Below are 12,715 nucleotides of genomic sequence, written 5' to 3' on the forward strand. Positions count from 1 at the left end.
TTATTTTTTTAATTTTTTTTTGACATCCACGTGGTTCTGGTTTTGGCACAATGGTTACATGCTTGGAATTTTGCAGGATTTACTTTTTCGGTTTGTGCTTTACTCCAAATTGAAATATACACAATGTGTGATTCTAGGACTACTGCTCTGAAGGAGTACAGGGATGAGTAATGGAAACCGCTCCTAAATAGCTTCACACTACCACTACGCCAGCAGTGATCCCAATCGGTGTGATACAGGTACATTCTGACAGGTATTCCTTCTTCGTCTCTTTGGAGGCAGCGGGCATGTAATACATTTCAGGATGAATGTCCGCTAGTTCAGAAGCAGACCAAACAGAAATAGTACTGTGGTACAAAAACAATTAATGTCCAACCGAAGTTCCATAAAAATAGGATTCTTTAAACTCAAATACACACAACTGATAAACACTGAAAACCCACTGCTGTAAGGAAAAACACCTGCATATGTAGACTTTGGAGCAGAGGGGCACTCTGAATTTGAAGACTGGGGTGTACAGGCAATCTTTGCAGCAGCAATTTCAAAGTTAGTCAAGATGTCTTTAACAAAGGTTGATAATGTGCTCTTAAGACAGTAGGGCACTTTAAAGTAGGCAAGGTTAACACAACCACTTTCTGTACCTATATTCCAGCTTTGCATTCTTTCTGTTGTCAAAGACTGGAGTCTAGGCACTTTCTGTGCAGAGTCTGGTTCGAGAAGGGGAGCAGCGTCCATGAGATTAACTGTGCTGCGTTTTCGGCAGCGGCGAGGGGCAGGCTGCAGGTTGAAAATGCTTGATTCATCAGGCAGTGCTGGGTGAGGAGAAGTCCAGACTTTCCTTCAGTGGTGAGCGTCTTACCTGGCCCACTGCAGTGTCGTACTGTAGCGGTGACACATTGGGGCCCAAAGAAGTTGGCAACCAGGAAGGCGATGTTGAGCTGGGGAAGCTAAAAGAATTTGCAGATCTTGGATGTGGAAACAGTGGATCTTGGGCATCGAGCTCAACTCTGAGATGTGTGAGGCAGTTGAGCGTTGAGGTTGAACATTACTTTGGTGGTTCCCTTGCAGCAGCGTGGACGGTGTCTGAGATGTCCAAACCAGTTTCTAAGCTGTTCAGTGATGCGTGGGCATCCAGGGCTTGCTACCTTGGTTCTTTGGATGCTGAAGAAGCATATTCAGGGTCTCCAGGAGCCCTGCAAGTCATTTGCTTTGCACTGCCCAGCCAGGAAGGTTTGAGACAGCACTTGTATGATTGCCACCTCCAGTAGGCAGGTTCATGGGTACCAGTGATCTCAGCTGTAGTAGGCCTTGTGCATTCAGCAAATCTCAAATTTTCCCTTGGGATGGTTGGGTGAAGAGCTTGCCACTTGCTTGGAAATCTTGGTCTTCTCCTCTATGGCAAAGATATTTTGAGCAGACGCTACTCCCAACCAGTTTGCAGATTAATCGTTCAAGTGTAGGTGAGACCACTAAAGCGGGGGGCAAAATTAGCACTCTCCATTGGCTAGTGAAATTTGACACTTTGAGAGTAAGAAATAGTGTGCTGTGTATGCATAGAATTGAGGTGACGGTGACCTTTTTTTATGGCTGCCTAGTAGCTTGCAACTTGAATTTTGCCCCCCCTGCACCAAGTGGGGATGGTCATCCTCCCCTTATATAGGCAACCTTCTACAGTGGATTGGCTCCCTTCGAGCCTTCTCAAAGGGTTTCAGTCCAGGCTGTTATTTCAGAATCTTCTGCCTGGTGATGTCTTACCCAGATTGCTTTGTCTGTAGGAAGTGGGGCGATTTATAGGATGTGTATGACCCCTGTGAGAATACTCGATGGCATGGCCTTTCTGTGGACTGGTGCTGCTCTTCTGGCTACTGTCACTCTGGGTTATATGTGATATTATTGCTGGAAAAAAAATCAAGGGTGACTCAATATTTTCTAAAGGCTCCCCAACATATTGTAGGGCTGATACTGTTACATATGCAAACTACAGTCCTAGAATATTTGGGTGAAGTTTTGGCTAGTGCCTCCAATGTTATTTCCAGTGGTAAATGTCACTGGATACCCAACTCTGCCCCTTCTGTGCGCTACATCACAGACTGTTAATTACCACCCTGGTGTGAATTTATTTGACCTAGCAAAGCCTCTCCTTAGCGTTGCACCTCTCCCGGCCCTCTGGGGGCAGTTCTGTCAAGTTGACAACCCTTTCCCAGTGAAGACAAAGGCTTTTGCTGGCGCAGAGCCCAAATGATTTGTTTAGGAGCAAACCCATTCCTAGATGGTGAATATAAAGGAGACCCTGACCAGGAAGGTCACTTAGAAACAAACGCCCCTTAGAATACAGTAGGACCATTTCTTCCTGGCTGCACCGATGCCACAAGAATAGGGTCATTTTCTGCAGGCTATCAAAGTAGACTTTGCCCGACTAGAGAGGGATATTCCCAAAGAGATGCAACAGTTCAGGAAGGAGCTTCACTTTGACCAAGGCAAGCTTGCCTGCTAGTGACAATGGGATATTGGAACATATCCAATTTAGCTTCCACCTGTATAGGAAAGTTATCAACCAGCAGGGAGTTCTTTCCTCTAGAGACTATTGCACCCAGATATTTAACACCCTGTGCGACCGTTCCAATGGATACTCGTCAAGCGGCTGAACTGTGCGATAAGTTGGGGATAATACTTGTTGGAGTAATTTACAATAAACCGGGAGTTTCCCAAAATATGTGACTTCCTCCATTATAGGGCCAGGTTTACACTGGGCTCTCTAATGTATGCATGTCATGAGCATAGAGAGAAATAATCTCCAGGGGACTTGAAATCCGGATAACCCACCCTTTGTGGCACTCCCGGAATAAATCCGCCATGGATTCGATTGCTAGCGCAAATGGGATAGGTGACGGGGCAACACTGGCATGTTCCCCTGCGCAATTCCAGCGAACCTGAGGTGACCGAGTTCACATGCACTAGAGCAATCGGGCCAGTGTATAGGAGCCGCATATATTTAATCAATTGCTCCCCCATCCTACATTTCCCCAGGACCACAAACAAGTACTGCCAGGACACCATGCTGAAGGCCTTTTGCGCATCAAGCATTGCGACTGCTGCCGAAACCTTCAGGGAGATTGTGCCACGACATTAAACAGCCTTCATATGTTAAAAGCTGTGGATCTACCCAGGATAAATCCTGCCTGATCGTGATGCACCAAATGTGGCATTAGGCGAAGTAGCCGATTAGCTATTACTTTGGTATATATTTTAGCATCCACATTCATCGGCGACAGCGGGCAGTATGACGCACACTAGTTATCCGGTTTCCCCGGTTTTAGTAGTACAATAATTAATGCCTCTCTCAATGATTCTGGGAGCTGTCCAGTCTCCAAAGATGCCTCTCAAACCTTCAGCAGGTAGGGAACCAACAACGCACCAAACTCAATATAGAACTCTGATGTACGGCCATCAGGCCCTGGTGCTTTATTTCTTGGGGGCTCCTTCATGACCCGCATAAGTTTGTGACCTGTAAATGGGGCATTAAAGGAATAGTGTGCTCAAAAATATTATTGTCCCAACAGATAGGCAGTAATGAAAAACATGCATTAAACATTTTTATGAAAGTTCCTATGTACACTTTTGAGCAAACGAGGCTCAAAGTGTTTACATGAGAGCATCCATTTTGCCATTTCAGGCAGCCTCCTCAGCTCATGTTAAGCTCTGCCCTGGCAGCACTAAACAAGCAGCAAAAGCCCCCTACTGGGTGCTTTTGCTTACTGCAGCCAGAGCAGAGCTGTACATGAGCTTGGGAGGCTGCCTTCACTTTCATTTTATGTTTTTGGTGCTCCCCAAGCCCAGGGAAGCACAGAAAATGTAAAATGAAAGGCAAAAAGCAAAGGCGCGCCAATTATAAATGCAACGTTGTAGTATTTGTGATTGCTGTAGTTGGGAAAACCACGGCAATCGCAGATACAACAACGTTGTATTTCTGACTGTGGCGGCTTTTGCTTTGTCTCCTGGGCTCCCCTGACCTGGGGGAGCCCAGGAGACTCCAAGCTGAAGCTGCTGCAGTTAGAAATGCAACTTTGTTGTATTTCTAAATGCTGCGGTTTTCTTTCTACGTTTCTCAGTCTCTGGGAAACGTAGAACGAAAACCCCAGCATATTTAAATAAAACAACGTTGTATTTATGTTTACTGTGGCTTCAGCTTTGAGTGTCCTGGGCTCCCCCGACCTGGAACGTTATGCTGCTGTTGGCTTTTGCTTCATTAGTGCCGCAAGGGCAGAAATTAACACAAGCACAGGAGGCTCATCCATCTCACAAAATGGATGCCTCCTAGTGCTTGAAATGTTTGAATTTGAACCTCATTTGCTCAAAATTTTACATAGGAACTTTGTTTATAAATGTTTTTTTATATATATATATATATATAAGTTGTCTATGGGCCATCTTAGCCAATAAAATGTTTGAGAGCACTATCCCTTTAACTTGCATTCTGGTGCTGACAGTCTGGACAGTGGGACATTGTGTCTAACACAGTGAGAATATCTGCATCCCCAGTTGGCACCCCTGCGCTATACAGGGCTGAGTAGAAGTCGCTAAATACTTTGATCTCATGATCTGTATACCAAGTCACACCGTGCCTGTCCGCTATAGAGGGCAGCCGTTGGGGGGGGGGGGGGGGGGTGAGGCCTTTCTCTGATTTTATCAGTCTTGCTAGTGTTCTGCCCAGGCGCTCTCCCTCCCCATATTTTTTTTTAAGCTGTCCGTTAAGCAAAGTATCTCACTTCCCTGTCGGCATGCCCCTTAAACTGTTTTAAAATGGATTGTATTTCCACTAGTATAGTTTTACTTGCGTCGGAGGCATATTCGGTCTCCAGTTCCTGTAATTTATAATTATAAGCAGTGCAGTCAATAAACTAACCAAATGGCGAGTCTAACAAGATATAATAGTTTTCAGTTGTCAGCATAGATGTATAACACTATTTTGACTGTCCAATAGCTAGTAAAAAAATGTTCTTATTAACCAGTATTATCCTTTTGCGCCAACTGAAGATGATTTAGATTCTCTGAGAAAAAATTCCTTCAAGAAAGTCGTGCATCGCAAGATCGCTTGTATTGTATCTGTTTTCTATAGATTTTTAAAACAAAATTCCAATTTTTCTGTTTTTCCGATTGGAATAATTAAGGATTGTTATTACTAAACTCCACATTGTTTATCTCTCAACACGTGTTTCACAACTTTTATATAGTGCTCATCAGGAGAGATTAAGTTCTGTGAATAGGGATCCATTTGTCCCCTGCTTGATGGCGCCGATTTTTCTCAGATAATCCAAATCCTCTTCAATTGGTGCAAAAGGATCATTTCTGTAATTTATTTTCACTTTGAAGGTCTTGCCGGATCTATGTGTCTTATTTATCTTCTTATGCTCATCATTTTGTTACTAAAAATTAAAGAAATCTGGCTGTATATTCCTCACATTTGGCATTGTCCAACTTTGACACCCCGGCGCTCTTGACTGCGGTTTTCTGGCCTGCTTTGGTTTAAAAGACCACACAGGATAAACCATAGCCAGAATTCTAGCCTGAGGAGTATACGGGAAAATAAAACCTGCTTCTGTCTGTGTTTCATATAGTCCTAAATTGCTGCTTCTGGCACTTTGAGAATCTTTAGCATGATTCAATGCTAGAAAAGGGCAACGTTCGACAGCTGCTTTAAACTGGGAGCATCGGTGCACCCCCTGGGACATATTCCTCTTACACGGCCCAACGGCCCTTGATTGGCCTGTTTTATAGATGCGATAGGTGGGTGCCATGGCCAGCACTCCAGTGAAGGTGGGGCATCTTCCAGCAACCTTACCTTCTTTCTAGTTGCCTTTTGAGTTTGGAGTGGTGCTGTGAAGACCCGGTTTGGGAGCCCTCTGCGTATGCATATGCGGGGTCCCTCTATGTGCAGTAGATTCCCCTGAAGTTACAAATGGGCAGTTTTGCAACAGCTTCAGCAAATAAATCAGAATTGTTTAGAGTCCTGCTTTCCGCACTAACATCTTGAAGGTTGCGGAGTCTCCAACTCTCCTTGGAGCCTACACCCCGCCCCCCCTTCCCGATTCCCTTTAACTGGCTTGTCTTGCATTTTCCAGAATTACGTTTCCAGGGCTTCTATCAAATTACCTATTCAGTGGCGGTTGTTATTCTGCCCCACTGCATTCCATGGGTAGACCCCAGCCCCGTAGTGTTGTGCCGGTGATGGTGGTTGTTGTGGCTACCCGTGCTAATTGCATTTTTTAAGATGCTGGCTGCAGACGGGACAGAGCGGACTGCCTCGCTCATTGAAGGACTTTTTTTCGACAGATACGGCTGCCATGACAACTTGCTGCCCCTCGTTGGTATGGAGCCGAGTCTTTCAATCTATATGAAGTTCTGTTTTGGGAACCAGCAGAAAAAATAGACTGTGATCTAAATTGTTGCCAAGGGAACGGGAGTATGGCTGGGAGGGAGCGCTCTGCCCTTCGCCCGCCTTATTTCTTACAGATGGGAAGAAGGAGGCAGGAGGGATGTGCAAAGAATGCTGGGAAGTTTCATTCTTGCCTGCTAATTCCTTTCTTGCAATGCTGCCAGATGTTGTAGATTCTCAGGCTTGCTCGGCCGATTTTAAGAGCTGGGGGTGGGGAGGGGGGTGGTGGTTGGGTGTGGGAGCCCTCCAGGACATAGCCTCCGTCCCCACTGCCACTACAGCTGCTGTTATTATGACTTCTTCCAGGGACTTGGCTCGCAGACGTTCCTTCCCCTCACAAAAGGAAACTAATGACTTGTACGCAGAGCAGTGAAGAATGGAGAGGCCTCGGGGCACGTTTCCGTACAGCTAAAGTTACAAAGCTTTTTTGCAAAGCAGCGGTTCCAGGGCCGGATCCTTACATATTTGGCCTGTTCTTCTGGTCTCTTCAAACTATGGGGTGCCTCTACTCCATGCCCCAAGAGGAGCCAGCGACGGGAAGGTCAGTTGAAACTTTACAATCAAGACTTCGTGAAGTATTCTGATTCTCGGGTGCAGTTTTGGAGTTCACCAATATAGTGGCTCGGCGAGCTCATTGGGGGTTTTAGGTATAGTTCACTTACCAGGAAGCAGCGCAAAGTCGCTCTCCCCTGTGCTGATCGGTTGATTTGGCGTTTCCAGGTAGTCCTACCGAGGCCGGATTTATAGTCGGCTGGACTCTGTCTGAAAGGACATTCTGTTGTTTTTAAACGTTTTTTTCTTTAAGTAGGCATGGAAGAGGTGTATCCCGATATCCAAGCTCCTAGCTACCACCCTTATATCACGTTTCGTAGCACTCCTTTCCCGCGTCCAAGCGCTCTACTAGTTGTTATAACCCAATTCTCTCCTACACTTTTTTGACCTCCGAATGATTGGAGGGGTAAATCGGCATAACTGATTACAATGTGTAGCGCATTCTGAGGCGAGCACTGAGCTCTTGAGTTAGCCATCCAGTCAAACCCACATTCTGGGCAAAAGGGATATGGCTTGTTCACCTGCTGAATGTGGTGTTAAAGGTAAAGCACAACCACGGCGTCCAAATAGAAGGAGAAAAGGTAACGCTCCTCCAGCTTCCAAATTAACATTGTCTACACTCTTCCAGGTTTTGCAAATGTTTTCAAACGGGAGCAGTTGCGCGGCTGTCGTCGCTTTCCGCAAGAAGATGTTTACTTGCCATTTATTGAACATGCAGTTGTACTTTTTCTTCGCCCCCTCACTGGCGCGGATACACTACACAGTGTGCGCGCGTGTCCGATAACTTTCAATATTGTGGCTCTAACATTATACATGAGTGAGCATCTAGAAACCAACCATAGCAGTTGCTTTGAAGTGTAGTGCGAGATTAATTCTCAATAATTAAAGAAGAGGAAGCAGCCCGAGATTAATTAACCACGTCATTCGCCCAATGCAAGTTATTATACATTAAAATTACTTTTAGTTCAAACCAACAATTACTGTAATCCCAACTGGAATTCTACACTCATGTCTCGGGAGGATAGCTCAGATGCAACGTGACCTTGGAAGCAAGACGACAAGGATCAACACAGGTTCGATGCCTGGATCCGCGCTTAAAGCGCATTGTAAATAACCTATCATATCATACACTTAAATATTCTGCGATTAGGCCTCACAGCTTTCCGTTTCACTAATTTGTACGCATAAATACAGACGAAAAACACGGTTTACTTTTTTGTATTTATTTGTAAAAAAAAAAGAAAGGGAAAAAGCAGAAGTTCATGAGTCTTGATTAGCTCATCCCGTTATTCATTATGCCTCGCTGGCACAAACATTGAGGTTTTTCCAATTTGAAATCGTTTAAATGGCTACAGAGATGTTTAGCCTCCGAAGCAGCTGTTTGTTTTTAAGGTGAAAAAGGATCTTGATTTGATGTGCAAGAACCCAACTCTGAGCTCTAGAATTCACGCATCAAAGCGCTACATTTATTATATTCATTAATGCAAAAAAAGCACTAGTGGCAATTTTAATTTTTACAGAATAAACACAATGTGGATCAATACAGATGACTACAAAATAATTACAGATAAATACAGATGGAAATCTAAAATAAAAAAAATACCATAAAACCGGGAGCCTTAATTCTGATCGTGGTTCTCTCCTTTCTGTTGAGCAACAAAACAATCAAGCAACGTAATCATTGGAAGTGTATTCCCAAACCGTGGCGTACCCCATTGAAAGATTGTTTTTGTTGGTGCCACTTCAACTGTTCTCAGGCAAGCTGCTTAGGTACATTCCAGAGGTGAAGTACATTCAAACTCCTTATACACATTGGGCATTTGCAAGATGGCGCCCAATTGACTAAAACCTATGTACTGGTCAACAGTAGCACACAGACCGCTACAAACAGACCCGCATACTGTGACAGTGTAGTTCTGCACCACACGTGCACGCATTAACATAACAGCAAAACTATCTTGCATTATCCCTCTCTAGCTCCTCTAATCTAACCCATCCCTTTCAGATACTCCCAAGTGCCTGTGGACTAGGCAAATGGCAACAGTGTGCAGTATGAATTCCAGTAACTAGCCACAGCAGGGGCGTTGCTAGGGGGGGGCTAAGGGGGCTGTAGCCCCTGATCTTTTGGTTGTAGCCCCAGATAGAATCTCAGGCGGTACAGCCAAAAGACTAGGTAGCCCCCAGTCCCAACAGTTCCGACATCAGCTTAGCCCCGAGTCTTTTCCAGACCTAGCAACTCCCCTGAGCCACAGTCAGACAGTGGCATACAATTGGCCCAGGCATCAATGAAAAGTTGTCATAAATGACAATTTGTTCCTTATGACAGTTTGAGTAGTTCTCAAAGGGGAGTTTTTTGGGAAAAATGTGTTGTAAATTGTGCATTTTAAAGAATATTTTTGATTAGCATCGTTCATAACTTCCTAGATGCACAGTGAAGTAACTCATCAAAGTGGGCCACTTTGACCAAAAGGTGTCCCAGACTAGAAGGTTGGGCCTGCACTGTTGGCCAGTTCCAGCTTGCATATAACCATGTGTGTAGGGTACAAGCTATCTGCGTTAACACAGAGGATCATCTTCAACTCCAGAATTCCTCAGATTCTGCTACCCCCACCACTTGGCCATCTGCTTGCTCAGCAGAATCCTTGGCCGGAGTTCCTCATGTAAAAGAAGGCTTTAACAGACCATTGCTGCCTTTTAGTATTGGAGGATAGCTCCCGTGTTAAGCATCAGCCACTGACATGGGCCTATCCTGCACATTACAAGTGTGAATCCTGGAAGGGCCTTCTCTGCCCTTCTTCCTTCTGAGGTCGAAAGCTCTGATAACAGGCGTTATTACAGTGATTAAAAAAAACCTAAGATTAACGATTTATGCTGTTGGGGTTCTCTGTACCTGAGGCTTTTGGGGATCTTCTCCTTATCAGTCGTTTTGACGGTTTTAGTAGCAATCCTCTCTACCCATGGCACAGCTTATGGGTACCTTTGTATAAATGCCTGCTCTTGCAGACCATGAGATGTTAATTCATGGACCATGGAAGATTCGGCCAACAGCCCACACCAGCTGCTCAAAACTGTTATTTTATTTTTATTATTTGTATAGCGCACCAGGCCCAGGGGCATCCAGGCGCATCACTTGAGTTACAGACCTAATACGGAACAGTGTAAAAGTACAGGCAGTACATTTGAAAGAATATACAAGTTATACAAGATATATACATATTAACGAACAGGTAATAACAATTAGCAGATGGCGCTAGTGTTGTGATTCAGGGCAGTAGACAATGTGAGTCAGGGCAAGTCTTGGGCAGACAGCCAAACTTTGGCTTTGCGCTTGAAGGGCAAGAAGGTTGATTCAGTTCTAAGTGGATTAGGTAGCGAGTTCCAAAGTTTCGCTGCTAAGACTGGGAAGCTGCATCCACCCGATCTCTGAAGGTTGAAGCGCGGGATGGACAGGCAGTTGGTTTGGGCACTTCTGAGAGGTCTGGAGGAGGTATGTAGTGAAAATCTGCTGGCTAGATAGCTAGATGCATGGTTAGTGATGCTTTTGTAGGTAAGCACTAGCCCTCTGAGTGAGATTCTTTGGGACACTGTGAGCCAGCGAAGACTCGGTCTGGAGTCAGAGATGTGATGGTTCCTGGGGATGTTTAGTGCAGCTCTAATTGGCGTTATTTTGGATGGCTTGTAGCTTGTTAATATTACATTGATTGGTGCCAAGATGGAGAGCATTTTAATAGTCAATTTTGGACAGGACCAAGGTCCTGGCTAGTATAGTGCAGTTGGCTGGTGATAGGAAGGGGCGACATGCTGTGATGAGCTTGCAGGTGTAAGATGCAGCAGATGATACTGCATTAGTTTGTCTAGACAATGAGATAGTGGAGTCGATGTAGATTCCAAGCGTTTTTTGTATCCTTAGCCACTTTGATGGTGTTATCAATAGTGAAGGATTTGAAAGATGGGTCTAGTTTACTGAGTCTTTAGTGAGAGCCCAGGATGAGAAGCTCAGTCGTCGCCATTCAGGCACAATTCATGCTGAGCCATCCAGGCTTGGATGACTTGGTAAATGGCGTTGATGGCTAGGGAGTCAGTTTTGTGGTCCCCTGTGATAGGGATGAGTATCTGGGTGTCATCGGCGTAGTTAGTATAAGTGACACCCAGATAATCCAATATGTCAGAGTGGTTTTGTAAACACATTGTAGAGTGTTGGGGAGACGCACAATCCTTGTGGGACTCCACAGATAACTGGCAAGGGTTTAGCAGTGGCAGTAGGGGAAAAGACCCTCATGGATCTATTTTCCAAGAAGGAAGTAATCCAGGCTGTGGCTTTTTCCGAGAAGTGGGCGGCAGTTTTGAGGTGACTGCACAGGATTTAGTGATTTACTAAATCGAAGGCCATGGATAGATCTAAAAGGAGTAGGAGGGCCAGTTTACCCTTATCTTTTAGGTCTTCAATCTGCGTCTTGAGGTCTAGGAGGGCAGTTTCCGTACTGAACCAAGGACAGAAATGTGATTGCCTCAGTGCCAGGAGATTATTAGTTTCCAGATAATCTTGGATCTGCAAGTATGTAGCATGGTCAAGAATATTTAAACGGTAAGGGACCGTGGTGATAGGTCTGTAGCTGGTGGGTATGTTAGCATCCAAAGTAGGTTTTTTAAGGAGGGGAATGATCCAGGCATCCTTGAGGTTGTCAGGGACAGTCCCAGAGCTAAATGAGGAGTTTGAGTGTGGTGATGAAAGGCGCTAGGTTATGCGAGGCCTCCTTAATAATGGCGGCAGGGCATGGATCACCCTGACAATTCCAGGGTTTGAGGTTGTTAAGTGTTCAACTTCGCTGATGGAGAGTGGTGAGAAACTGAATGGATTCATGGAATCGGTGTTGGGGTTAATATTGACCTGAGGAGTTTTGTGTTGCAGGCTGGTCTGCAGACTGTTTTTCTTGTCATTAATTTTAGTTTGAAGAGTGGCGATTCTGCCAAGGACGGCCTTTTGAATGTTAGCACACCAGATGCTGTCTTTGGAACAAGTGTCAGGGGGGTAGCAGGGGATTCCAGTTCTTTTAGGATTCTTAATAATTCCTTAGTGTTCGATTGGGCTAGTTCGATGCGTTTGTTGTATGTCTCCATTTTAGCCTGAAATATGGCTTCTTTGTAGTTTAGGGTAGCTAAGGCAATGCTAGCTTTGTTAGCTTCTGTTGGATTACTTTTCCAACGTGCTTCAAGGTTCCTTTTTTCCTTACGTAAGATTCTCAACTGTGGCATGAACCAAGAGTTGAGATGGGCCCGTGGTTTGGGTTTTCTGAGTTTGGTAGGTGCGATAAGATCGAGGGCTTTCAGCATGGTCTGATTGTGTCTACTGTTAAAATGGATTTCTGAACTCTGTCCTGGAGGGGCAGAGGTTCAGAAGGCCAGCCTAGTTTCTTGGAACAGGGTAACCTCTGGACAAGCCAGACCAATCAAGGTAGCGATGGCGGCGGTCAAGACTAGGTCTCAAGAGGGGTGAAGGTGACTGAAAGCCCGCCATGAGCACACAAAGCAAGGACACTTACAAATTACTCCAGGCAGGTGTTATATTAAAAATATAGACACATTTATTAGAAGGCCTTTGTAACATCGACCATAGTAAAGAATCACGGTAAAACTCAAGTAAACCAACACATCACAATCAATACAATATATATACAAGACCGAGGGGTCTAACGAGTTAAAAGCACGAAATATGCAGACCACCTAGATGGG

At 44.9% G+C, this 12,715-nt stretch overlaps 1 protein-coding gene across 4 annotated transcripts in view; it reads left to right on the plus strand.

Moving 5' to 3' along the window:
• Nucleotides 1-12,715, plus strand: part of POR (cytochrome p450 oxidoreductase) — a 964,880-nt gene that overhangs the window by 410,891 nt on the left and 541,274 nt on the right. Inside the window, exon 1 of one of the 4 annotated variants that reach the window (XM_069614936.1) lies at nucleotides 6,578-6,974. The exons of the other annotated variants lie outside the window; for them this stretch is intronic. Within the exon in view, the coding sequence (XP_069471037.1) occupies nucleotides 6,784-6,974 (191 nt within the window). The 5' untranslated portion in view covers nucleotides 6,578-6,783. Of the gene's footprint in view, nucleotides 1-6,577; nucleotides 6,975-12,715 lie in introns of those variants that run through there. 4 annotated transcript variants of the gene reach the window in all.

The sequence above is a fragment of the Ambystoma mexicanum genome, chromosome 9, assembly GCF_040938575.1.
Source record: "Ambystoma mexicanum isolate Mex_15411 chromosome 9, UKY_AmexF1_1, whole genome shotgun sequence".
NCBI lineage: Eukaryota > Metazoa > Chordata > Amphibia > Caudata > Ambystomatidae > Ambystoma > Ambystoma mexicanum.